The sequence below is a fragment of the Prunus mume genome, linkage group LG5 (assembly GCF_029339155.1).
Source record: "Prunus mume cultivar Tortuosa linkage group LG5, ASM2933915v1, whole genome shotgun sequence".
NCBI classification, from domain to species: Eukaryota; Viridiplantae; Streptophyta; class Magnoliopsida; order Rosales; family Rosaceae; genus Prunus; species Prunus mume.
Genome location: NC_142702.1, coordinates 424,832 through 450,944, shown reverse-complemented (window position 1 = coordinate 450,944; position 26,113 = coordinate 424,832). Strand labels below are relative to the sequence as shown.

The following is a 26,113-nucleotide window of genomic DNA, read 5'->3' as shown; positions in this document are numbered from 1 at the left end:
ATACCTTTCTTCTCAATTTATGCATCCAGCATTTATTCGCAGATGAACAAAACTTGTTGCAAGCCGGATTTATCTAATGCTTTCATTCCACACATATACTTTGTCTATGATTATCCTATCTCATTCATTGGAATTGATGTATGTCGGGGATGAAATGTGACAGACTTATCTATTTCATAATTTCCAATCAAGGTTTGTTGAAAATAAAACATTAATTGTAAACAGGCATCCAAATATGCCAAACATATTTTTGTTGAACGATTGTTGTCTCATTATGCTAGTGATGTTGCTGGTATTGGCAAGGTACAAGAATCCTAGCATGACTAAATCATGTCAAGTTGCTGCAACTCACGTTGCTGGTATAGTTGTCCAAGATTTTTTGATAATCCTGCAAGGACATGAAATGAAAAGCTTGATGAAAAGCGTAGTGTCATGCATATTATATTGTTTCGAACTCCTGTCTAGTTTGCGAATAGATTTTGGTTCTTTGAATACCAGTTGCTGTTTGAACAGCCCTGGTAGAGCTAACATCTCCAATGGCTCCATTACCCAAAAAGAATTTGGCTTTAGAAACTAAGAAAAAGACGGCAGGAATTATAACTTCTTTCTTTGTTCACGAAAGCGCATTATTATTGTCATTGCATGACCGGATAGCTACTGTTGATGTCGAATGTCCAATTTTATCCACCAAAAATTACAAGGGGCATCTCATAGTCAAAACGATAACTATAACTTACAATGTGAACTGACACCAAGTAAAACTTATGACAAACAGGAATGAATGTCCCTACAACACAAAAACAAAAATTCACTTCATACAGCATTATTATAACAAGAGAGAGGCACACAGCAGTGTAAATGTAGGCAAATATGCACGGCAAAACCATGCGTCCGTGGAGCGCTGCAAAGAAAAAGCTCCGCATTGAAATGGCTCAAACCAACATATTCAAAGCATCACCAGCTTGGTTATATTCCTACATAAGCCACGGTCCAACAAATACAAAAGCCTATACCTCATTCTTGCCACCATTCTTGGTGTATGGTGCCTTTACAGCAGGAGCATCTAAGCTAAGTATGTTATTTCTAGCAACAATTATATCATACACATTCAGCTAAGTCCAACAATTTATAAATCAATACAACCCTAAAACATCGTTTGACAATTCATCTTAGAACTTTCCCTAGTCCAGCCATCAAATCAAAATTTCATATAACAGAGAGAGTACCCCATGCTATAAAAATGAAGAACAACAACAACAATGAAGCTTTGATTTCTTTCTTCTATTGCTCTCTCTCTTCCCTTCCTTTCTTCTGTTCTTGAATAATCAAACCTTCATCTTACCAATTTCAACTCTGATTCAGCTTCTTGCTGACTAAGCCTTCAATCATTAAAAGATTTGGAAACTACATGCATACATACATACATACATACATATAGTCAACCATTCAAGAGCCAATGTTGGAAACTAAGCCCTTCAATCATATGATCTACAGTGCACATGTCATTCTGCTAGAGCCAATGTTGAATTTTGTTTTCACGTCTCCTTTTTGGTCTCTAGAGAAATTGGACCCACTACCAGTAATGACACATGAGACACATGATAATCTATAAAGAGATGCCTCTTCAATCCAGTGTGCGAACTGTACTCACTTTGGCAAAACCCTATTCTCATATAATCACTTAACAAACTTTAATCTGATATATCATCACTTAACAAAATTGGGTTTCTGGGATTCTTCTTTTATTGTTTTTTTTTTTTCTTCATGTTTTGCTTTGCGTTTGTGGGTTGTAGTCTATATGTAACATAAAACTTTGATTTCCCTTCAAAGTGAGGTATATTACCAAGGATTGACATGGATGTGCCATTCTTAACTGTTCATTATTTGCAGGGGTAGCTTCTGAAGTTAGATGTAGTTGGTATATCTTGTGAATGAGCTCAAGTTTAATATTCGTGTTATACATCTGTTAGTGATGGTGTTTTATGGAAATATATATTAAGGAATAGGTAAATGTAACACTCGTGTATTTGGCTTAATGTTTCTTCTTCTTCTTTCATTGTTACAAATTTCCATGCATATCTGGCGTGTGTACCACACCATTGCATGCCACTTCTTCCCAATTGATTGCAAGTGATCTTTCCTGTTCCTGTTGTAAAAGCCCTTCTCTTCCCTGGAGCTGTTGCAAATGGTGCACCATGGTAATTTACAAGGAAATTGCACCAATGTGATTACTTAAAACTTATATTGGATTATTTGGAAACTAAAAATTAAACTCAGAGGATTATTCAAGTTTGTAGAAACAACTCACAAGAAACACTGAAAAACTTAAATGATACAAGTGTATTAGGCAAGGACTTACAGGTGGAGTATATCCAGGTAAATTTTGCGAGTGAGCAATCACGAAATCACCAGATCTTCTAAGCTTAATGTCCATATATATATAGAAGGAACCTGACCTAGGGAGACAACATTGCACGTTTAACAGAATTGAAACACAATTAAATTACTCACACTTGTGACTATCTGTTTGGATAAACATCAAATCTTATCTTCCTTCTTTGAAATGTGTGTGTTTGAATATTTCTCTGTTCCTGACATGAACACATAAGACATCCAAAAAAAAAAAGGACAGGTATAGTATTTAGCCATGTGTAAAGGATGCGCTCCAATGATTTCTGGTTTTGAGCTTGCTGAAAAAAAGATACATCTGACACAGTTCTTAGGCAAACGACAGCAATCGAAAAGAGATAAAAAAAAGTAATTGTCAAAATCACGAAGCATGAATTACACTAAGCAGGTAGGCATTGTGGATAAAAAGACAGCCAGAGATGTTGGCTGATTCAATCAAAACAAACGGATGATCTAAATCAAATAAAAGACACTGAAAACCCATTAGTATTCTCAAGGAAATGTAATGAAAACCAAATAAGATATCAATTCCAGAAATTACCCTAATAAAAAACTTCCTTCTACCTATCATGGAACTCACGATCCCACAATACCATATGATGGAAGATCTTTGTTTTGTTTCCACAAGTTTCAATCAACAGCACCTACAGATGACATTCCGAACTAGACAATTACCATTTTGAGCCATCATTGACATTTGAAATACTGAAGGAGAGCTGGCTCCCCAGATAATTTATTGGAAGAAGAATGACAACCTCAACAATCCCAGCATAAGAACAAACAAACAAAAAAGCCTCAAATATGCACTCAGAAATTTCAGGGTCAGGTAAATCAATTAATGAAGAAAAGTTCAATGCTTTAATCAGCACAAACCTCAAGCTTAATTGGAGCCCTGCTCTCATTGTCCTCTATCATGGCTAGTCCCTATATTTGAGAAACGCAGAGTTAAGAGTCTTCACCATGAGTATTGTTTGAAAATGGTTAACATAACAGGGAACAAATCAAAGATGCAGACGAAGAACATAAAAATGAAAATGGGTTTCAGAATCAGTATGCAATGGATACCAAAGGAAACAGACAATTCAAAGAATCCCAAAAGAAATACACGCATATTGAAAAGCTCACAAAATGATTTCAATAAAAACAGAAACGCAAAGGTCCAAATGTAATCCGAACAGGAAGGTTATAAATAAGAGATATTTAGTGATATACCCATTCTTAGTACTAATATTATAGACAGCGGCGGACCCAGGAATTTTTCAGCGGAGGTGCAATTTTTAAAAGCTAAGAACTCAGAAAAAAGAAAAAGACAACTAAACATCCTTATAATTTAAACAATACTAATGTTATTCATAATTAATTAAATAATTAATTAATTAAAAAAAGACAACTATGCCTCTTCCTCCTCGAGTTTGCTACTAATCTTACTAATACAGAGAGAGCTAAATAAGAAAAAACAATTATTCAAAAAACAAAAAAACAAAAAACAAAAAACAAAAAAAGAATAAACAAAATTGGCGTTTGCTCAAGGAAAAAAAAATGCATTCAATTTACTTTGGATTGGCGTACTCAAGAAGAAGAAAAAAACGCAGGATTCTTGTGATGCACACATACTTTGATGAAATTGGGTAATGTTAAATTGGTCTTTTATAAAGAGAATTCCTAATCCCACTTAAACAAGGAATTCCCAAAACCCAATTGAATAAAGGGAACTCCCAATTAAAACCCAATTAAGTAAGGAATTATAGAAGCCCTTTGAAAAGCCCACGAAAATGGCCAGCAGTTTGCCCTTCTTTTTCTTTTTCTTTTCTTAAAAACCCTGGTCCAAAACGACGTAGTTTTGGCCAAGCTTCGTTTTAAAAAAAACAAGCACTGCGCGATTTGCATCGCTCCTACTTGAAGGAAAGTGCCGCACAATTTTTAGCCACTCGGAGATAGCCTTTTCGATCTTATTGGCTTAAGCAGACCATTCGTGAGCAGATAAGATCAAAGAAAGCAACCTACAATCCCATCCATGCATACTAACTGTAAACAACCGATTTGCTTATTCAACAACTCTCTAATCAGTTTGGGCTAGTGGTTTGGGCATTTCGTCCAACAGATTGCGTGCGTCCAGTAGAGGTGCAACTCCAGCAGTGTAATGGAGTTTTCCGGCCACCGGAGGTGCAGGTGCACCTCCTTGCGCCTACAGATCCACCACTGATTATAGATAAACCCTACACCATTGAAATTCTATAAACAAACCCAAAAAAAAACCCAAAAAATGACAACTGGCCTTATTGAATTTAATATTGATTATTAAATTACTTTAATGCCCTATTGAGTGTTTTGGGTATTTTTATGAGATTTTGGGGTTGTGCTTGTTTTAAGAAATTTATGGTAGTTTTGTAATTTATAAGAAGTTAAAGCCTCTTTGTTATGTTGTAAATGAGCTTTGGGTGTGTTTATAAAATCCGTTTCATATGGGGTATTTTTATAAGTTGAGTCCCCATATTGGGTATAATAGTGAATCTCCCTTTAAATAAATACCCGGATGCCCCGTTTCAATGATCCGAGAATAGAACTCGATAGCCCATTGCGGCAACAATGGACATTTTGGAACTGATCCACATCGAGCTTCTTGTTAATGATTCCCATAGTTGAACTGATCCACATCGAGCTTCTTTCAATGTTGGATTTGTAAGACGAGATAACCCTAGGTAGGGGATAAAGATTGACTTTTTTTTTTGGAAAATTGACACAGATGTGGGTTTCGTGAGAGGGAGAAACAGAGTGGTGGTGGTCGTGGAGCGACGATGGAGAGAGAAAATGCTGAGAGAGGAAGAGAGAACTGTTAGTGAGAGTGCGAAGAGAGAGCTGCGTGAGAGAGAGAGCACAGTCAGGGCAGTCAATGGTCAAGAAGTATTTATATGAAGGGTAGTTTGGTATTTTCAAGTGCCCATGTGATTATATCATATTAAAATTTATATGAGAACAAGGGTTTGAAAATGTGATTATTTGAGACAATTCCCTTGTAACTTCTTCTGTCATTTCACATTATTTGTTGGCTGGCACGGTGGCTGTCCCTTTTCTTTTCACTACGAGTTGTGAACGATTTTAATGCCTTTTTTTTTTCTTTTGTATTCCTTTACTTTTTTTGACACAGAGAATTTAAATGCCCACCAAAGAAAAAGGCAAGGCATCTTGAAAAGTAAAGTAAATATCACCGTTTGATCACTTGAAGTTGCAATGAAATTTCTTCACCAAAACTCGTGTAGACTATCTAAACGCAAAGCTAATTTTCCGTCATTTTTTTTAATCATAAAGGGCCTTTGCAAAGAATCTTTTCAACATTTTTCCGCCCCGTGGATTTGGTGTGTATATTGTCATGTGAATTTTCACATCATTTCTTGGCATGGTGGTTTTTGTTTTCTTTTTTCCTAGAAAAAACGGATAGGTGAAATGAAAAGCAATTGACTTGTGAAAGACTACTAAGTTGCCTTTTTTCTTTTGATATAAAGGATTCCTTTACGTCTTGAAAACGAAGTTATAATATAGGAATGTACCTATTTCTCTCTTACAAAGACACCTCCCTATATATATATATATGTATATATATATTTTGGGTTTTCTTAGTACCTACGTTTTCATAATGTACTTATTTATCATGTAGTAAAAAGCGTGTCACTGTCAAAGATAAAAAGTTACCGAGTCCTTACGCTCGAAGGTGCAAACGAAATTTCTCTTGAGGAGGTGAATCCAATCAATGAAGGCTAAACAATTGTGAAGAGATGTTAGTCAAAAAGAAAAAAGCATCATCATGAACTAATGAAAAAAAGCTTCTACACGTTAGAAAGGAAGTGATAACTATCAAAGCAGCCAATTGATCGAAAATACCCTTCAATTGACATTGAAAGCAGCAAAAAGGTGAGACCCATACCTGCCACGTAGACAATTAAAATTTTGATAGCCGAAATCAGATTGTAAAAAATTAAAACGATTGGGGTACATAACAAATTGAGAGTGCATGGACAAACATGCTTTAAGAGTGAGAGTTCAGAGTACTAAATTGAAATTAACCCAAAAATTAATAAAAATGAGTTTTGTGAAAACACTTTAAAATCTTAAGGTGTGTTTGTGTAATTTCTGAAACCCCATAGAGTTTTGTGAAAATGCCAAAAACCATAGGGGTGTTAGCATAAATAACTCAATAAAAAAATAAAATAAAAACATTAACACGTAAACTAAATTACAACATAAAACAATTTTAGAGCCTCAAATATAAAGTTCCAGACAAAGAGCTCCCATTGTGAGGTACCATGCAGTCAATGTATAAGAGCACTTCCACCAAGGGGCCCAAGGAGGGTTGGGGGCAAACCCAAAATGTGGTTTCCAGCAACAATAAGCTGCCAGGGCAAGCGGTGGGGCCTACAAACCTGGGCAAGCCGAGGAGAGGCTGGCGAGCTCCAGCGGTGGGATGACGTGACGCGTCACGATGATGTCGTATTCTTTTAAATTTTTAAAGCGCACGTGCAATACACGCGCCGGTATAAAAAAATTTGACGCGCTCTACAGCGCAAGCGGCATGATTCCACGTGTCGCATCTTTGGGTCATCCGATCCGCTTTTAAACTTATCCAACGACAGCCATTTTTTCGCGAATAAAAAATCGGAAAAAGCAAGCCCCAACTGCTCTGTGCCACGTGGAAGCTTCTAGGCTTTTCGATTTTTTTCCAGCCATCCAACGGCAGGGAATTTTTTGCCCAATAAAAAAATGAAAAAAAATACTAAAAATATACTGAAATTGTTTTCTATAAATACCAACCAATACTCTTCACTTTTAACATCAACAACCAATATTTTTGTAATAAAAAATTGAAAAAAACCAAAAAATTAATTGTTTTTTCTTCTCTCTATACCTTATTTCCATTTTCAAATACTCTTCACTTTTAACATCAACAACCAATATTTTTGTAATAAAAAATTGAAAAAAACCAAAAAATTACTTTTTTTTTCTTCTCTCTATACCTTATTTCCATTTTCAACATTTAAGTAAATGTCTTTGTCCTTTTACTTTTATTTATTTTTATATTACTCCATTTACTTAAGTTTACAATGTAAATAAGGAAGTACCCCCCATTTGGATTCAAATAAAAATACTAGAAAATCAAATTCCCACCAAATCAAAATATGAAAAATCGGTTTTAGTGCAAATACGATTTAGGCTAAAAATGATGGCTCATTAAGTCAATATATACTTCATATTAAAATCCCATAAAATCAAGTTTTCTTATTTGATGTGTAAGGAATAAAAGCCGCCAAAAATTTTCTTGAGAAAATGATTATTTCGAAAAACCATTTTTCATACTTAGTCAATATTGCACCTCCGCTAAAAATCTTGAGAAAATGATTTTTCATACGTAGGAACCCAAAAATGTTATCCGAAAATATTATCCAAATTAATTGTTTAAGTAAACAAAGCTGTGAGGTAAATTATTTGTAATTTTCGTTTTATTAATTTCTATGTCATATTAATTTTTATTTAAATGTTTCTTGCAATTTATATATTTTGTTAATATTTCTTGTATTTCCAATATTAATATGAATGTTTCTTGCAATGTTTAAATTTTGTTTTGCATTTCTAATAATTGTTAATGAATAGTATTGACACGTAGAAACCCAAAAATCTTATCCGAAAATATTATCCAAATTAATTGTTTAAATAAACAAAGTTGTGAAAAAAACAAAAAAATGAATAGTATTTGCCATGGCAAGGGGCTAACTGCTAGAAACACACTTTGCTGGGGGGAGCTAGGGCAACCACTATTCACATGAATAGTAGCTGCCCTAGGGCTCCCCTTGCCATGACAAGGGGCTAACTGGTGGAAGTGCTCTAAGGGATACAAACCAGCTTTAATAATAGTGAAGAGGTGTTAGTCAAAAAGTAGACGTTCCATCATGTATTGAAAGAAAACACATCTAGGAAAAAAAGACGAGAAGTTGCCTTGAAGGTTCCTTACCTATAGATGCTTCAGTAAATTAAAGACAGCGTCAGTATAAAAAGAAAAGAGTCATTATGTAATAGGCCCTTGCAACTCTAATAGTCTATACAAAAATTCATCTACATATTTACTTCCAACCAAAACCGAATTTTGAAGATGGATGCCATGAAGGATAAAGTTGCCCATTTCTTATTACTTATTTACAAAACCCTGCCATTTTTGTTATCCAACGATTTTTCCTAAACAATTCCTAATATCTAGCCTTTCCATCATTATGGTGTTGCTTGGACTCAACAAATCAAAACATTCTCATAATATATGTTCGTTCATAAATAATATATATATATATATATAGCTCTACATATAAACCATAATTATACATAATAATTTACCTATACATATTTCGCAGTAGGTATATTATTTAAATGGTAAGTATATAATACCTAAATCCTAATCGTAAGTACATTAAAATTAATGTAAGTATATTGGATGTTGTATAATGTAGGTATATTGGAATATATAATTATGTACACTTTTTATAAATTAAAAACAGGTACACTTTTCATACTAGGTAAATTATATATTTTTCATAAAACAAACAAGTCATACATACATTATTTTTTCAACATAATTAGTATGTACAATATTATTCACAAACAATTATAAAGTAGATTATTACTCATGTATAATTCATAAAAAGAAAATAACATAAACATTTTTATTAAACGAACTGATTTCCTAAATCTGAATTTATTGTTAAATTTTAAAAAATATTTCCAAATTAATTCCTACATCCATTACAACCATTTGGGGATCTTTCCAAATTCAATATCTGTCATTATATACAATCCAATTAAAAACTGTTTCTATTTTGATTCATACATTAATATACAAAATGCAATAATGGCTTAGTTGAGGGTATTTTTGGAATCTGAAAAGTACAATAAATCAGATTTTATGCTTAATTAGGTAACTTGCTGAGTTGGATCCTAGTCATGGGTTTTTACTTATATAAATTGGGTATTATTTATAGGAACAAAAGGTGAAGGGTTGTAGGTAGGGCAAATTGAATTTGAAGGATGTAAGCCAAATTTACTAAAAGGAGAATTCAGCCTTTGATGACTTGAAGTTGAAACGAAAGTTCCTACCATCTTTAACTTAAGGGAGTTTCACTAAAACACCCAAAATGGGGGTTGAAATTATAAAAAAACCCAAGCACTATTGAAACATATAAACACACCCAAAACCCATCATTACACACACTCAAAACCCATTTATAAACACACCCAAAAAGTTGACTTTGGGGTTGATTTTGGGTGTGTTTCTATGTTTAAATAGTGCTTGGGTTTTTTTATAAATACATATCTAGGATTGGGTTTATTTATAAATTTGTATTAACAACTTAATCACTTCCTCGTGGAAGGTGGTAGGAAATTGCTTCGTCAAGCCCTCATAAATCTAACCAGGGCCGCTACTTTGAGATTCTCTTTAGTTGCTGAATGTACAAGTTAGTTAAGTTTGGCACATGGAGAGCACGTGAGTTTGTTGAGTTTGCTGAAGCCTTAAGCTATTTGTCATGCATATAAGCTTAGTTCTTACTGTATCGTTTTATTAAGAAAGAAAATCAATACAAAATCAGATAAGATTCTCTCTGCTTCTTCTTCAATTCTTCAATTCTTCAATGTTCAAATTCTTATTCAGGTTTATGGGGAGTTGGGTTACTACCCCATTGCCAATTGGTTTTGGGAAACCTCAACTTTCTTCAGATCTGCCCCCTATGACAACTCAACCAGTCTTTTCTTCTTCTTCTTCTTCTTCTTCTTTTTCATATGAAGTGTTTTTGAGTTTTAGAGGTGAGGATACACGCACCAATTTTACAGATCATTTGCACGAGGCTTTAGTCCGTAAGGGAATCCGGACCTTCATTGATGGAGAGCTTGTAAGAGGAGAAGAAATATCGCCAGCCCTTGTCAAAGAAATTGAAGAATCAAGAATTTCTCTCATTGTATTCTCTGAAAACTATGCATCTTCGAGGTGGTGCTTGGATGAACTTGTCAAGATCCTTCAATGTAAAGAATCAAAGCAACAAATAGTTTTGCCCATTTTTTACAAGGTGGATCCGTCGGATGTACGAAAGCAAACAAATAGTTTTGGAGATGCATTTAAAGGCCTTATTCAAAGAAAATTCAAGGATGACAAGCAAATTCAAGAATGGAGGAAAGCTCTTACGGAAGCAGCAAATTTGTCTGGATGGCATTTCGAGGAGGGAGCGTATGTTTCTATCTTTATCATTTTCAAGTTAAAAAATTTTTTTTGTCTCTCTTCTTTCTCTAGTTACACATTTAATTGTTACTCATTATTAAAGAAAAGTAATAATTTGGTTGGATGTTTAAATCTGATTCATTACATGTGTCTAATTTGGTTAAACAAGCAGGTATGAAGCTACATTTATCAACAACATCGTTGATGGAATCTTCAACAAATTACCTCCCACATATTTGTATGTGGCCAAGTACCCAGTTGGAATTCAGTCTCATGTACAAGATGTGGAAATGCTTTTGGATGTTGGTGGGAATGGTCGTCGCATGGTTGGGATATGGGGGACATCTGGAATAGGCAAGACAACAATTGCAAAAGCTATTTTTAATGCAGTTTCTCATAAGTTTGGAGGTAGTTGTTTCTTGGAAAATGTTAGAGAAGGAAGCTTAGTCCAGCTACAGAAGACTCTTCTTCAAGAGATTCTTGGTGGTAAAAAGTTGGAAATTGCCAGTGCTGATAAAGGTATCTCTATTATCCATAAACTATTGAGGCATAAAAAGATTCTATTAATTCTTGACGATGTGGACCAATTGGAGCAGTTAGAAAAATTGGCTGGAGATGATTGGTTTGGTGAGGGTAGTAGAGTAATCATTACTACAAAAAATAGGAGATTGCTAAACAATTGTGAAATTGAGTTGATATATGAGGTGAAGAAGTTAGATTACAACCAAACTCTTGAGCTTTTCAGTTGGCATGCATTCGGAAGAAGTGAACCTCCAAAAGATTATTTGGAACTCGCACAACGTGCAATAGCTTTTGCTGATGGCCTTCCACTAGCTCTAGCAATTTTAGGTTCTCATCTTCGTGGTATAGATATACGAAGTTGGGAAGTTATATTAGATGGTTATGAAGGAGAACCTTATACACATATTGAAAGAATACTTCAAAAAAGTTATGATGCCTTGGATCATCGCGCAAAAGAATATTTTCTTGACGTTGCATGTTTCTTCAAGGGTGAATATGAGCACTATGTGCTACAAATGGTACCCAAAAAATTCATTGAAGAATTCGTTGATAAGGCATTGATAACTATTGAATGGAGTAAGATTTTAATGCACGACTTGCTAGCAAACCTAGGCAAGGATATAGTTCACAAAGAATCCCCCAATGATCCTGGCCAGCGTAGTAGATTGTGGTTTCACGAGGATGTCAAACAAGTTCTAACGGATTGTACAGTAAGTATCACATATGTTATTATATTCAATTTGACAAGAAAGAATACCTTATGTTACCTTAATTTTTCTTAACAAAATGTGCTTGCGTTTTGGTTTGCAATGACTTCGTTTCCTAATTAATGCTTTTCCATCTTAGGGAACAAGAAATATTAAAGGCATCATGGTGAAGCTTCCAGAACCAACTGAGATAACCTTGAATCCAGAATGCTTCCGTAATATGGTAAATCTTCAAATTTTCATAAACCTTAATGCATCTCTATGTGGGGACATTACCTATCTGCCCAACGCGTTAAGATGGATTGATTGGCATGGATATCAGTTACAATCTTTGCCACCCAATTTTCTTGGAAAGCTTCTTGCTGTGTTCAAAATGCCTCACAGTGATATCAGAGAATTGGAGAGATTTAAGGTATGCATTTGAAATTATTTTCATCTATTATATATAATTTCAAATAGTGTTGTTAATTTCATAAGGAAAAAGAGGAAAATTGTTTTCGAAGTTTTTGTCTTTTGAAGCGTGTGATTAATTATTTCATGTTTTTGTGTTCTTCTCTCGCAGCATTTGCCAAACCTGACATCAATGATATTGAAGGATTGTCAATTCTTAGAAAAAATCCCAGACTTATCCGGAATCCCAAACATAAAGTACTTTCATCTAGACAACTGTACAAGTTTGGTTGAGGTCGACAATTATGTTGGATACCTTGATAAACTTGTTGAATTGACTCTTTATGGATGCGTTAAGCTTATGAGGTTTGGAACAACACTTAGATTGAAATCCTTAGAAACACTTATTGTAAATTATTGTGAAAGGCTTGAGAGTTTCCCAGAAATAGAAGTCGAGATGGAATCACTACGGAATTTGAACATATCAGGAAATGGCATAAGAGAATTGCCTCTATCAATTGCATATCTTACTGGGCTTCAAGAATTGGGTCTTGGTGGATGCTTCAATCTTACAAGGTTTCATTGCTGGTCCACATTACGAGAACTTGATCTTGGTGGAAACAATTTTGTCACGCTTCCGGAATGCATTAGCAAATTTGTGAGCTTGGAGGCGCTTTACTTGAGTAATTGCAAGAGTCTTCTAAAAATTCCACAAGAAGTGCTTCCACCAAGAGTAGGTCGGGTATGCCTGGATAACTGCACATCATTGGAAAAAATTCCAAAATTGCCACTATCATCGGAGGTTGAGAATAAGGAACTGAGTTTGATCAATTGTGTTAGATTACGTGGCTATGACATCACAGAAAATAGTATTCTGGATCAGGTTTCTATCTCTTCTCTCTCTGTCTCTCTCTTTGTCTCTCCCTCTATGTTATATGGTTAACATGATGATTGTTGTAACAAATTCTATTGTAGGTATCTTCTCCGCATTCTGAATTTCAAATTACTCTTCCAGGCGATGAAATTCCAAAGTGGTTCCGGTGTTGTGAAGATGTAACACCAGTTGAATATTACCCCAAATTTAGATATGCTCGATTTGAAGGTTGTTTTGAAATTCCTCCAAATTTAGATTGGGAGACGTTAAGATTGGTTCTATGTGTTGTTAATAAAGGACACTCATTTGTTCTTATCAATGGAAAAGGGGTCCAATCGACATTGATGAAGGCAGAGGAAACTCATGTGGCTCTTAAATGTATTCCATTATTGAAACTGAGCAAGTTACTTGTGGGGGAAGAACTGACGTGGTTGCAGCAGGGTACTAAGTGTGAAATTATATTTGAGTTCTATGACGTGACCACACCTGTTAAAATCTTCGGCGGGGTCCACCTATTTGGCCACCAAGTTCTTGATGTCACGATTGATCGTAGGAAAAGCAGTGGTTATTGCCTGTTGCGATGGCGGCGAAGACGGCGATGATGATGATGATGACAACGATGCTGACGATGATGATGATGACAACGATGTTGACGATGATGATGATGATCAACACCAAGACAACGAATTGCCTTCCTTGCCTTCAGCGTCAGAGACTAGTCTTGGCAAGAGGCCTCGCAGATCAGACTTCAAGGTACTTGATGATGATCATCGTGCTAACGTCCTCGATGTTTGTGATCATGAAGCTCAAATAGGAGAGGCGGATCACCCAAAGAGGAGGCACACTGATCTTAATGAGGAGCCAAAGTATGTAAATCCATTAAATGTTGAATGATATCTTTGCATTTTCTGGTCATATATCTGCATTTTGTGTTCGATTCAAATTTAGCAATATTTTGTTATGCATCTCTAGGGTATATGTTGTAGTTTTCAGGGTGAATTTTTTTTCCTTTTTTGTTTTGGGTTAAATCCCTTTTCTTAGCACTCTACATTCGATGTTAAATTTTCAGGCAATGAGGTTCCAAAGTGGTTTATGTGAGCCCCAGGTTCAGCTGTCAAAACGAACCAAATTTCCGGGCAATGGTATGGTAATCAAGAGGTGTGTGGAGGCGCAGTTTCTGAGATACCATTTTCAGTTACTAGTGATGTTGCTGGTATTGGCAAGGTACAAGAATCCTAGCACGTCTAAATCATGTCAAGTTGCTGGTATAGTTGTTCAAGATCTTTTTGATAATCATGCAAAGACATGAAATGAAAAGCTTGATGAGCAGCAATAGTATCATGCATATTATGTTGTTTTCGAACTCCTGTCTAGTTTGCGAATAGATTTTGGTTCTTTGAATACCAGTTGCTGTTTGAACAGCCCTGGTAGGGCTAACATCTCCAATGGCTCCATTTACCCAAAAAGAATTTGGCTTTAGAAACTAGGACATAGACGCCAGGAATTATAACTTCTTTCTTTGTTCACAAAAGCACATTATTATTTTCGTTGCATGACCACTACAACTTACAATGTGAACTGACACCAAGTAAAACTTATGACAAACAGGTAAAATGTCCCTACAAAACAAAATCAAAAATTCAGTTCATACAGCATTATTACAAGAGAGCGGCACACAAGAGTGTCAATGTAGACAAATATGCACGTCAGAACCATGTGTCCCTGGAGCACTGCAAAACTGCCCACATTGCCGCAAAGAAAAAGCTCTGCATTGAATTGGCTCAAAACAACATATTCAAGCATCACCAACTTGGTTATATTCCTACATAAGCCCCCGTCCAACAAATACAAAAGCCTATACCTCATTTTTGCCACCATTCTTGGTGTATGGGCCTTTACAGCTCTGCATGGTGGCCTTGAAACTTGTTTGAATTGAGTTGTATTTCCTATCATATAGCCAGCCACACCGAAAGATCATGCACATACCACAAAGCAAATAATCTCTCGAACAATAATGATCGAAAGTTCGCCATTCTGAACAGTTTTAGCCAAGCAAATCTTTAAACAAGTTGGGATTCTGACTTGTCGGGGTCACACCCATCTGCCTTACAAGCGCATCCTTTCCAAGGAATCTTTAGGGTTAGGACCCTTATTCAATTGTGTTACCCCACTTTGAGCAGTTCTTGTAGCATTTGCTAACTCAGATGCAAGATTAAACTCATCCCTATTGGTCGGCAAAGGGTCGCCAACACTGTGAGCACGCTGAGTGATTATCCGCGTATAATCCCATAATATCAGTGTCTTAGCAGCACCAATGCACCATGATTTGCGATTAATGCAACTTCAGTTTGATCAAGAAGCAAGAAGCCCTTCTAACTGCTTGAAAGGATCTACAGTGGGAGCAGTACTACTAGTTGACTCACCCAAATCGAGCAAGTCCGTGTTGAAATATAATCTTGTTCGGCTGATTTCTCGATTCTGATTGTTCGATTCTGCTGATTGTTCTGTTCGATTTCTTAGAGCAGAAGTAATTTTCTATTTTTTGTTCTGTCTATTTTAAATGATGTAATGAGAACCATTAGATCATAGTCTAGGTGGATTCTCTAGCTTAGATTTTGGTATGACACGTGTAAGCACCTAATAGGGTGATAGTTGTAATTCTGTTAGAAGAGAATCACATTTCTCTCTACGTCAGTCACACTATGTAAGCGGAAGATCGTAAGAATTCAATAGAACAGTGCCTTCCTCATTTCTCTTCATTCTCTCTAGCTGAAATCTCCTGAAAATACATCTCTTCCTAATCGGAAAATACATATACAAACTAAGAATTCTAACATGGTATCGAGAGCCAGGTTCGATTGCTTGAGCTGGGCGTGAATCTGTGATTGAATCGGAGAAATTGGGTTTTGTTTGAGCTAACTCATCTGAAGATCGCGATTTCTCAAATCCAATGTCTAATATGGCAGGATCGAGTACCTCTGAGCTGCGAACTCCAATTTTCAATGGAGAAAATTATGAGTTCTGGAGTATCAGAATGAAAACTATTCTGAAATTTCATGGTTTATGGGATCTGGTTGAGAATGGGTTAAGTGACCTAGATCTGAAGAAGGAGAAAGAGGAGGCTGTAGACACTGAGAAGTCTATGATGGTGATGATAAAGGATGCTCGTGCACTTGGACTGATCCAAAGCGCTGTTTCGGATCAGCTATTTCCAAGGATTGTGAATGAGGAAACTTGAAGGGAGTGTGGGATATTCTGAAGCTGGAATTCAGAGGAGATAAACAAGTACGAAATGTCAAATTGCAAGGGCTACGTAGGGAATTTGAATATACCCGCATGAAGGATAGTGAATCTTTATCTGTATATCTTGGTTAGGTTGTTTGATATAGTAAATCATATGAAGAGTTATGGTGAGGAACTATCTAGAGAGAGAATTGTCCAGAAACTATTGTTTAGTTTACCTAAATCTTATGATTCTATCTGCTCTGTAATTGAACACTCTAAGGACCTTGAAACACTTGAGGTTCAAGAGGTTGTTGCTTCACTGAAGAGCTTTGAGCTCAGATTGGATAGACACACTGAGAATTCTACAGAAAAGGCCTTCACTAGTCTGAATGTTGGTAGAAAAAACCTTGACCCTAGTCTGAATGTTGGTAGGAAAAACCTTGAAAATGGAATTGCTTCTGCAGATCAAATATCTCAGAAAAATTGGAAATCCAACGATGGAAACAAAATGGCCTGCAAACATTGTGACAGATTTCATTATGGAAAATGTTGGTATGAAGGAAAACCTAAATGCCATGGTTGTGGGAAGCCTGGACATATGATCAGAGATTGCTATGGACACAAGAATGTGCAGAGAGTGAATTATGCAAATCAGGAGGAAGATTGTGGCACTTTGTTTTATGTGTGTAATGCTGCAACTGATGTGAAGGTAAATCACTCTTGGTATATTGACAGTGGTTGTAGTAACCACATGACAGGAGATGAGGGACTTTTGGTCAATATTCAAAGGAATTTGAGCTCTAAGGTGAAGATGGGAACTGGAGAAGTGGTCCCAGTTGCTGGAAAAGGGAGTTTGGTGATAAAAACTAAGTTAGGCAAGAAGCACATTCATGAAGTAATGCTTGTACCTGGCCTTGAAGAAAATCTGCTTAGTGTTGGGCAAATGATGGAACATGGCTATCACCTTGTGTTTGGAGGAAATGAGGTGAGTGTTTATGACAATCAGTCACTAGAAAATCTGATTGTGAAGGTGCAGATGACAAATAACAGATGCTTTCCATTGACAATGATGCCTGCGAGTGAGTTGGTTCTAAAAGCAAGTGTCACCCATTGCTTGCAGACATGGCATAAAAGGCTAGGGCATTTAAATGAAAGAAGTATAAAATTGCTTGAGAATCAAGGGATGGTTCATGGTATGTGATGGTTGTATGCTTGGAAAACAGCATAGGGATTCTTTCCCTTTGGAATCCACTTGGAGAGCTTCAAACCCTTTGGAATTGGTTCACACAGACATCTGTGGACCAATGAAAACAGAATCATTACCTGGAAACAGTACTTTCTACTGTTTACAGATGATTTTACTAGAATGTCATGGGTGTACTTCATCAGAAATAAGTCAAGTGCATTGGAATGTTTTAGAAAATTCAAAGCTATGACTGAGCTGCAAAGTGGGTATAAGATAAAAGGCTTGAGAAGTGACAGGGGTGGAGAGTTTCTATCTGGAGAATTCAACAAGTTTTGTGAGGAATCTGGTATTCAAAGGCAGCTAACTATGACATATTCTCCACAGCAAAATGGAATGGCCGAGAGGAAGAACAGGACAGTAGTGGAAATGGCCAAGTCCATGTTGCATGAGAAAGGTGTTCCCTATGAGTTTTGGGCAGAAGCTGTAAATACAGCAGTCTATTTGCTAAATAGATGTCCTACCAAGGCTCTTAACAAGATAACACCACTTGAAGCTTATACTGGCAGAAAACCAGGAATTGCCCATTTAAAAATATTTGGATCACCTTGTCATGTGCTTATTCCTTCAGCATTGAGGCATAAGTTTGAAGAAAACAGTCACAAGTGTATTTTTGTAGGCTATGGTCTCTGTGAAAAGGGATATAGGCTGTTTGATCCAAGTACTAGGAAGATAATTCTGTCCAGAGATGTGCAATTTGATGAAAATGGCTTATGGAAGTGGGAAAATACAAATGAAGAAGAGATGGTAGTCCCTTTGCCTACTGAGAATCAAAGCTGTGAACCAAGTCAAAGCTTGGATACATCACTACAAATGAATGAAGAAGTCACATTACGAGCTGAACCAAGTCACAGCTTGGATACACAAACTCAAATAGTTGAAGATACCACTCTGCAAGATGAAGGCATAGGTGAAAGTTCTCATTTCTTTGATCACACACCAAAGAAATGGAGAAGTGTAAGTGAAATCATGGCTAAGTGTAATGTGTGTATTGTGGAACCTGAAAATTATGAAGATGCAGCTCAAGATGAGTCATGGAGAAAGGCAATGGAAGCTGAATTGGAAATGATAGAAAAAAATGACACTTGGAAACTTGTCGAGAGACCATTTGCTAAACCTGTGATTGGTGTTAAGTGGGTCTACAAGACTAAACTGAACCTAGATGGTACTGTGCAGAAAAACAAGGCTCGTTTAGTGGCTAAAGGCTACTCACAAAAGCCCGGTATTGATTACAATGAGACTTTTGCCCCTGTGGCAAGGCTAGACACCATTAGGACTTTGATTGCTCTTGCAGCACAAAAGGAATGGAACCTATTTCAACTGGATGTGAAGTCTGCCTTTCTCAATGGCATTCTAAAGGAGGAAGTTTATGTTGAACAACCTCAAGGATATGTACAAGAGAGCAAGGAAACTAAGGTGTACAGGTTGAACAAGACTCTATATGGACTGAAACAAGCCCCAAGGGCCTGGTATGATGAAATAGATGCCTATTTCAACACTGCAGGTTTTAAGAAGAGCTTAAGTGAAGCTACTCTCTATATCAAAACAAGTGACACCTCAGGTATTATCATTGTCTCACTCTATGTAGATGACATTATATATACTGGAAGCTGTCCTAAAATGCTTGAAGAGTTTAAACAAGATATGATGCAACACTATGAGATGACAGACTTGGGTATGTTGCACCATTTTCTTGGCATGGGAGTGGAACAAACTGATAAGCATATTTTCATTCATCAAAAGAAATATGCCATGAAAATTCTTGAGAAGTTTGGAATGAGAGACTGCAAGTCAGTGGCAATTCCATTAGTGGTGAATGAGAAATTGTGTAGAGAAGATGGAAGTGAAGCAGCAGATGAAAATGAATTCAGACAGATTGTAGGGAGTCTGCTTTATCTGACTGCCACAAGACCAGATGTCATGTTTGCATCTAGCTTGCTTGCTAGGTTTATGCACAATCCCTCAAAGAAACACATGGGAACTGCTAAAAGGGTGCTGAGATACATACAAGGCACATTAGATTTTGGAATTGAGTTTGCAAAGGGGAAAACAGCTACTCTAATTGGGTATTGTGACAGTGACTGGGCTGGGAGTGAGGATGATATGAGGAGCACCTCAGGATATGCCTTCACACTAGGCTCAGGCATGTTCTCTTGGGCTTCCATCAAGCAAAACACAGTTGCTTTATCTACAGCCGAAGCTGAGTATGTGAGCGCTGCAGAAGCAACTTCACAAGCTAAGTGGCTCAGATTTGTGCTTGAAGATTTTGGTGAAGAACAGGTAGAAGGGACTCCAATTCTATGTGACAACACCTCTGCAATTGCAATGGCAAGGAATCCAGTTCATCACCAAAAGACAAGACACATCAGCAGGAAATTTCATTTTATAAGGGAAGCCATTCAAGCAAAAGAAATCGAACTGGTGTACTGCAAGACAGAAGATCAGATAGCAGACATTTTGACTAAGGCTCTGCCTAAGGATCGGTTTGTGAGGTTGAGAAGCTTGCTTGGAGTGAAATCAGCTAAAGGATTAGAAGGAGTGTTGAAATATAATCCATGTACGCTGATTTCTCGATTCTGATTGTTGATTCTGCTGATTGTTCATTACATCGATTTCTTAGAGCAGAAGTAATTTTCTATTTTTTGTTCTGTCTATTTTAAATGATGTAATAAGAACCATTAGATCATAGTCTAGGTGGATTCTCTAGCTTAGATTTTGGTATGACACGTGTAAGCACCTAATAGGGTGACAGTTGTAATTCTGTTAGAAGAGAATCACATTTCTCTCTACGTCAGTCACACTATGTAAGCGGAAGATCGTAAGAATTCAATAGAACAGTGCCTTCCTCATTTCTCTTCATTCTCTCTAGCTGAAATCTCCAGAAAATACATCTCTTCCCTAATCGGAAAATACATATACAAACTAAGAATTCTAACAGTCTGGAGCAAGGTTCATGAGTAACTTCAGTGTGTACAGCTGCTGCCTTTGGTACCTGGGGCTTCTCTGAAGCATGGCTATTCGCCTTAGACACCTTATGGTTGGCAGAAGATGGCCTCCTCTCGGTTTTTGATGATCCCCCAAACAGTGAATGGGCAAGCCTCTGCTTTTCTGGAGAAATTTCAACTTGGGGCCTCCTTGACTCTTAAGTATCATGTGCTTTTGAATTTGAAGTGCTCACGCTATCTACTTGTGTGACCCCATTCGCTGATTTCTGGGAACTAGAGCTAGAGGAATTTGAGATCGACAATGCTGGGGAGGAATATGTTGGCCTACCCCATTTTCTTCGAACACCATCTAGTCGTAACTTAAGTTCCGATGATCCTGCATCTGACACAGGTGGCAATGATGCAGGCTGGCAGATCTCCCTAGCATAAGATGGTTCAGGAACTGGAACAAGCTCGGTTGAGGATGCAACTGCAGCTGGAGGAATTCTTGATGGCACTGCTGGCTTTGGAGCTCATATGCCTCAAACCTAAGACCATGGGTTAAAGCTTCATGCTAATCTTGGTTCCTGACGTTGCTGATATTTAACATTCCAGAGCGCTCATTCTCGGGAATATAGGGCTAACTTAGCCTTGGCCATTGAGGAATGAAAGGCTTTTATCAATCTGCAAGAGAAGAAGAATATTAATATTACACAAAATAATCTTATTCAAGAAATAAATAAATAAATGGTTTCCGCATGATCCAAAATCAAGGTTTTCAAGCATATCTGAGAAATACAATTGCCAAATCCATGAAAAGAGCAACTTATAATTAAAGGGAAGAAATAAGATGCAAGGACCAGGGACGAAGAAGTCGGGAAACTAATTAAAGCATGTCGTGTAATACCAATTAGAATCACTTGATTAACATCCAGGTATTAGTACCAACCAAAGGCAGCTACATAAATTAAGTTTCGCCAGTTATTTGGAATTCTATAACGAGAGGAAACTCAAAATTCTTACCAGCGAGAAAAATTATCAACACAATTACCAAAAAAAACATAAATCCAATTCCCTGAGCTTTCTTCTTCATGCAAAAGTTGGGTACCAGCACAGACTGGAAAATTAAAAGCCAATTTAAATATTGCCACAGAGAGTATTATAACAACAATAACCTCTGCATAAAAGCATTCATTTATGCAAATGCATGAATGTTTCTCAGTAGAAGAGAATGCCAAGTTACAAGAAATGACCCTATTGAGAAATCCCAAAACCAACACATAATATCATTTAATCTGCTTAGAAACAATATAACTCTCAAGCCTCAACAACACAATTGTCTTTGAAACTGAACAGAGTTTTTATTCTTGAGCTTGTTGGTGATTTTGAAGCAATTAGATACTGCTGAAGTGAAAAGAAAGGGATTATTCAATTTCTCCATCTCATATACTCACTCTTCAAGATTTTCCAAGTCTTAAGGCATATCAAATATTAAAGCATTACACTGAGTGATACCTAGATTAGCATCTGCATGAATGTCAGCTACGACATTCGCATCATCTGAAATCTGCAAAAAAAACAAAAAAACAAAAACAAAAAAACAAAAGTGAAAAAAAATATTGCGTTATTAGAATAAAAAATCAAATGCGGAAAACTTATTTCTGAAAGAAAATTAACAGCTCATTGAAAAAATCCCAAAACAGCTACTTTTGCATTTTCTACAAAGAGCAAACAAGACCAACCGTAATAAACATGAAAATGCATCTTCATCTGTGATACCCAAGGCTTCGGTTGCTTTACAACTTAATTTGAGAGTGAGGGAAATTATATGTAGCGCACACCATCTTATGTCTGCGATTCTCTCTCATGACCCTATTCCTATCATACCACAAAATGCCACGCGCACACGCACGCACGCACACGCATGCACCGCACACACACACATGCGCACACGCACACACACAAAGACAACTAAAATTAAAGGAGGAAATGGAACACACACAAAGAGAACTAAAATTAAAAGAGGAAATGGAACCAGATCTAAAACATAATAAATTGTGAGAAATAAATACGTTTCCTGTAAGGCATTAGGGATTACCTCAAATCATTCCATAATATTGATTTGTTGCCTTCCCAGCAAGACCTTGGAAATTAAAAAAACAAATAACAGAACTGAAATTCGTGAAAAATATATCAACAACAGTAGTACCCAGCATGAAAAGAAGAATCTAACCCCAACTCTGTCCAAAACGCTGAGAATCAAGAAGAGACGCACATCAAAATGAAAAATTAGTTATATAAACATGAAGACATAAAAATAAAAAAATAAAAAGATCTATAAACATGAACACAGAAAAAAAGGAAAAGGACTGAAGACTAAAGCAAGAAGAAGGCATAATCGTGAAGCGAGGTCAAGGCCGATGAAGGTTACGTTGTTGTGATTGTACATGCCGAGGAGCTGAAGGATTTGAAAGAAGAATAGGAAGTGTTAGACAACAGAAAACACTAAAGAATCAAGAAGAGTCGAAAGGAAAAGTAAGAGTGAAGAAAGAATTGGGGTTGAAGGACTAAGAAAGAGGCGGCGCAGGACAGAGAGAAAGAGGCAATGGAAATCACAAATACGTAAACATTCAAAATATAACAAATGCAGCAGCAATACGCCTTTAGAACATAACAAATGCACAAATCCAAATTAAACCAAACTATGAGATTATGCTAGTCCAAGCGCCAACCCCCATTTAGTTATTTCTTTCCTATAGGATCAAAAAACGTATATCAAATATGAGCACATTGATTGACTTTCTACCAAGGATTCTATCCAAATACATAGATGTCAAGCAACCTGTACTTTGTTCGAGATAGAGATTTGCATAAACTTATACATGCAAAATAACATAAAGTCACTTATACTAATTTAGAGTATTCAAACATAGGCTTGGATTGTTTTGAGGAAAAGGAAATGGTAAGAGGCAGGAAGTGAGAGGGAGAGGCTATCCACATGATCCAGATTCCTCATGACTACAAAGAGTTTGGGAAAAAGCTACAAGAAGTAAATTGGCTATTAAAAACAAATCTCCATACAAATTAAAAAACCTACATTTTGAGCACATGTTATGGAATTCAACTAGAAAACAATAACACTTAGTTAGCAATAACACTTGCCAACGGTTCAACCAAAATATCAAACAAAGCAAAAGACAAATGGTGAATGAATCTATAGACTAGAAAGAAATAGAGAACCAGTATGACATCAAAAATTGCAGAGACTTTTATAGTTTGGTTGTTAAGTAGCTTTCATTAAAACCCCAAAATAGAGGCAACCTTCACAAGCATTTAGTAGAATAATGACAAGAAGTTAAAAAATCAATCTCAATAAAGTAGGTTTTTTAATTAAAGAAAATACCTTAGAGTAATATTCACATATTCTTCTCATCAAGCAAAGTTATACGCTCCTGCAAGCAAAGTTATGCATTTAAACTTAAATGGCAAATGTGATCCATAGGTTACCAAAAAAACAAAAAACTGAAAGGCTTACTTAAACCACGAGATTACAGTAGCTGGTGCTTGTAGAGCAAATAATGGAACAAGAAAATGATTTTTGAACAGCAGTCCCTTTTGCAAGCAATAGAACCCTGGATACATAAAAAAAATTGAACACCCATAAATATGATATAGAGTTTTAAAAATATTTAAGCAACCATTAGACTCTACCATTAGAAAACAGGAAGTTCAGACAGTAAGCCAACAACCACCAAATAACAAGGAAAAGAGAAATGCAGAACTACTATAGTTCTTAATACTTTAAAGGAGAAGCAAAAAAAAAGAAGTGTACGAGTAGATAATGCAATTAAATATGACCTCAATGTCTTCACAACTTGCATCTGACAGCATAATACTCTCAACTGCAGGAGCATCTAAGCTAATGACAGCTTGCAATTCATATGCACGCTGCTGCAAATCTGTTGAGTGAGAAGCTGACAATTCTTCCACCAAAGAATGACACTGCAAGGGAAGAAAGATTTTTATCAATCGATATATACTTCCATGACAGGCCAAAACAAAATGAAAATGACAGCATTATAGCTAATCATTGATTAGATGAATGTCAACATTATAATGGTGTCCAGAAAACTTCAACTTAAAAAAAGCATTAATCATTCATCATGCAACTATAGAGCTCTGGACCTCAAAGCTAGGGCCACTGATCATTGACACACACATGCACACATTTTTTCGTGCACATTACAAACCCTACACATAATATCTGAATGTTATCAAGCACATCTCCCTTAACTATAGCATTAACCATTGTATAAAGTAAAATTGTACCATGTTTCTTTCTTATAGAAACTATTTCAAAAGAGCCCCACCGCCAACCACTTAAAAGAACATTTCAACTCTGATTCAACTTCTTGCTGACTAAGCCTTCAATCATAAAAAGATTAGGAAACTACATGCATACATACATACATATAGTCAACCATTCAAGAGCGGATGATCTAGAGTGCACACGTCATGCTGCTAGAGCTGATGTTGAATTCTGTGAAAGCGGCTTGAGCAGCTGCTCAGTCCGTTTTTTTTTTCAAGTTTCCTTTCTGTTTTCATTTTACGTCTTTAATTTTTGTTTCAAAACAATTTGTTACTTTAGGATGTAGAATCGCTTGTTAGCGCTTTAGAGTTTATGGTTTAACTATTGTGAATGGTAGCCGATAACCTGAGAGCTAAACCCGGTACCCTAAGCACTAAATGGATGAAAAGAAGGCCCACTACCATATACATCTTCTCACTTGATTGCTTATCACCACTCCCCAACAATGCCAAGATCTTCAACAATCTAATATGCATTATCAAACTAATTCAGTTTCTACATTACATTACAACAAACAAACAAAGCTCATTATTTCAATTCCTCTATCAAGCCAAAAACTTCCCACATTAATAAGAAGCTCAACTTCATTGAAAGTAAGAAAAACCTGAATAAAGGGAGCCGGCAGCTGATGGTAATCGTAGGTCTTAGGCAAATTGCGCTCGGCGACTTGCTTGAGAATGCTAACAAAGCTGACCACCAAATCCTTATAAGAATTCACATCGATGGTAATGAGGTCAAACAACGGGCAGAGTGTGGCACCCATGACTCCCGGATCCTTAACACAAAGCCGCTTCCTGAAATTGGAGACCATATGTGAAACAGAAGACGGCAGCGCCATGATGGAGCCGTCACCTCACATGGCGCATCGCCCCACAATAATGTTTTGACATAAACAACTTATCACAGCGATGAGGGAACGGGAAAAAAAAAAAAAAAAAATAGAACATAACAGTGACTCAATATATGGAAATTATGAGAAGCAATAAATATGGGAGCATGTTAAATAATTACACAAATGATGCTATTAAACGAACTCTAAAATTAATTGAATATACCATACTATCAAATTATTTATTGAATTATGAATTTAGTTGAGTCTCTAAACCTCTAGTGAGGAATGCAACAGGTTCGACATGTTGGTTACAAAAGTTGCATTTTAAGAAATATTTTTCATTTTTTGGGCTGGACAAAAGAAAGTGACAAGGGTT

The 26,113-nt window shown here is 36.4% G+C and overlaps 2 protein-coding genes and 1 pseudogene across 2 annotated transcripts in view; 2 read left to right on the top strand and 1 right to left on the bottom strand.

The window, feature by feature from the left end:
* The first annotated feature begins 10,050 nt into the window (after positions 1-10,050).
* The window catches only part of LOC107881871 (TMV resistance protein N-like), a 30,398-nt gene continuing 14,335 nt past the window's right edge, over positions 10,051-26,113 (top strand). Inside the window, exons 1-4 of the mRNA XM_089051683.1 lie at positions 10,051-10,660; positions 10,824-11,883; positions 12,020-12,292; positions 12,443-13,153. Of these exons, the coding sequence (XP_088907809.1) occupies positions 10,071-10,660; positions 10,824-11,883; positions 12,020-12,292; positions 12,443-13,153 (2,634 nt within the window). The 5' untranslated portion in view covers positions 10,051-10,070. The remainder of the gene's footprint in view (positions 10,661-10,823; positions 11,884-12,019; positions 12,293-12,442; positions 13,154-26,113) is intronic.
* LOC103330939 (uncharacterized) lies at positions 13,201-14,377 on the top strand. The gene is made up of 2 exons (XM_008233539.3): positions 13,201-14,010; positions 14,214-14,377. The coding sequence occupies exons 1-2, from the start codon at positions 13,679-13,681 to the stop codon at positions 14,218-14,220; spliced, it is 339 nt and encodes a 112-aa protein (XP_008231761.2). The 5' UTR covers positions 13,201-13,678; the 3' UTR covers positions 14,221-14,377.
* On the bottom strand, positions 20,326-25,743 carry LOC103330938 (AP-4 complex subunit epsilon-like; annotated as a pseudogene).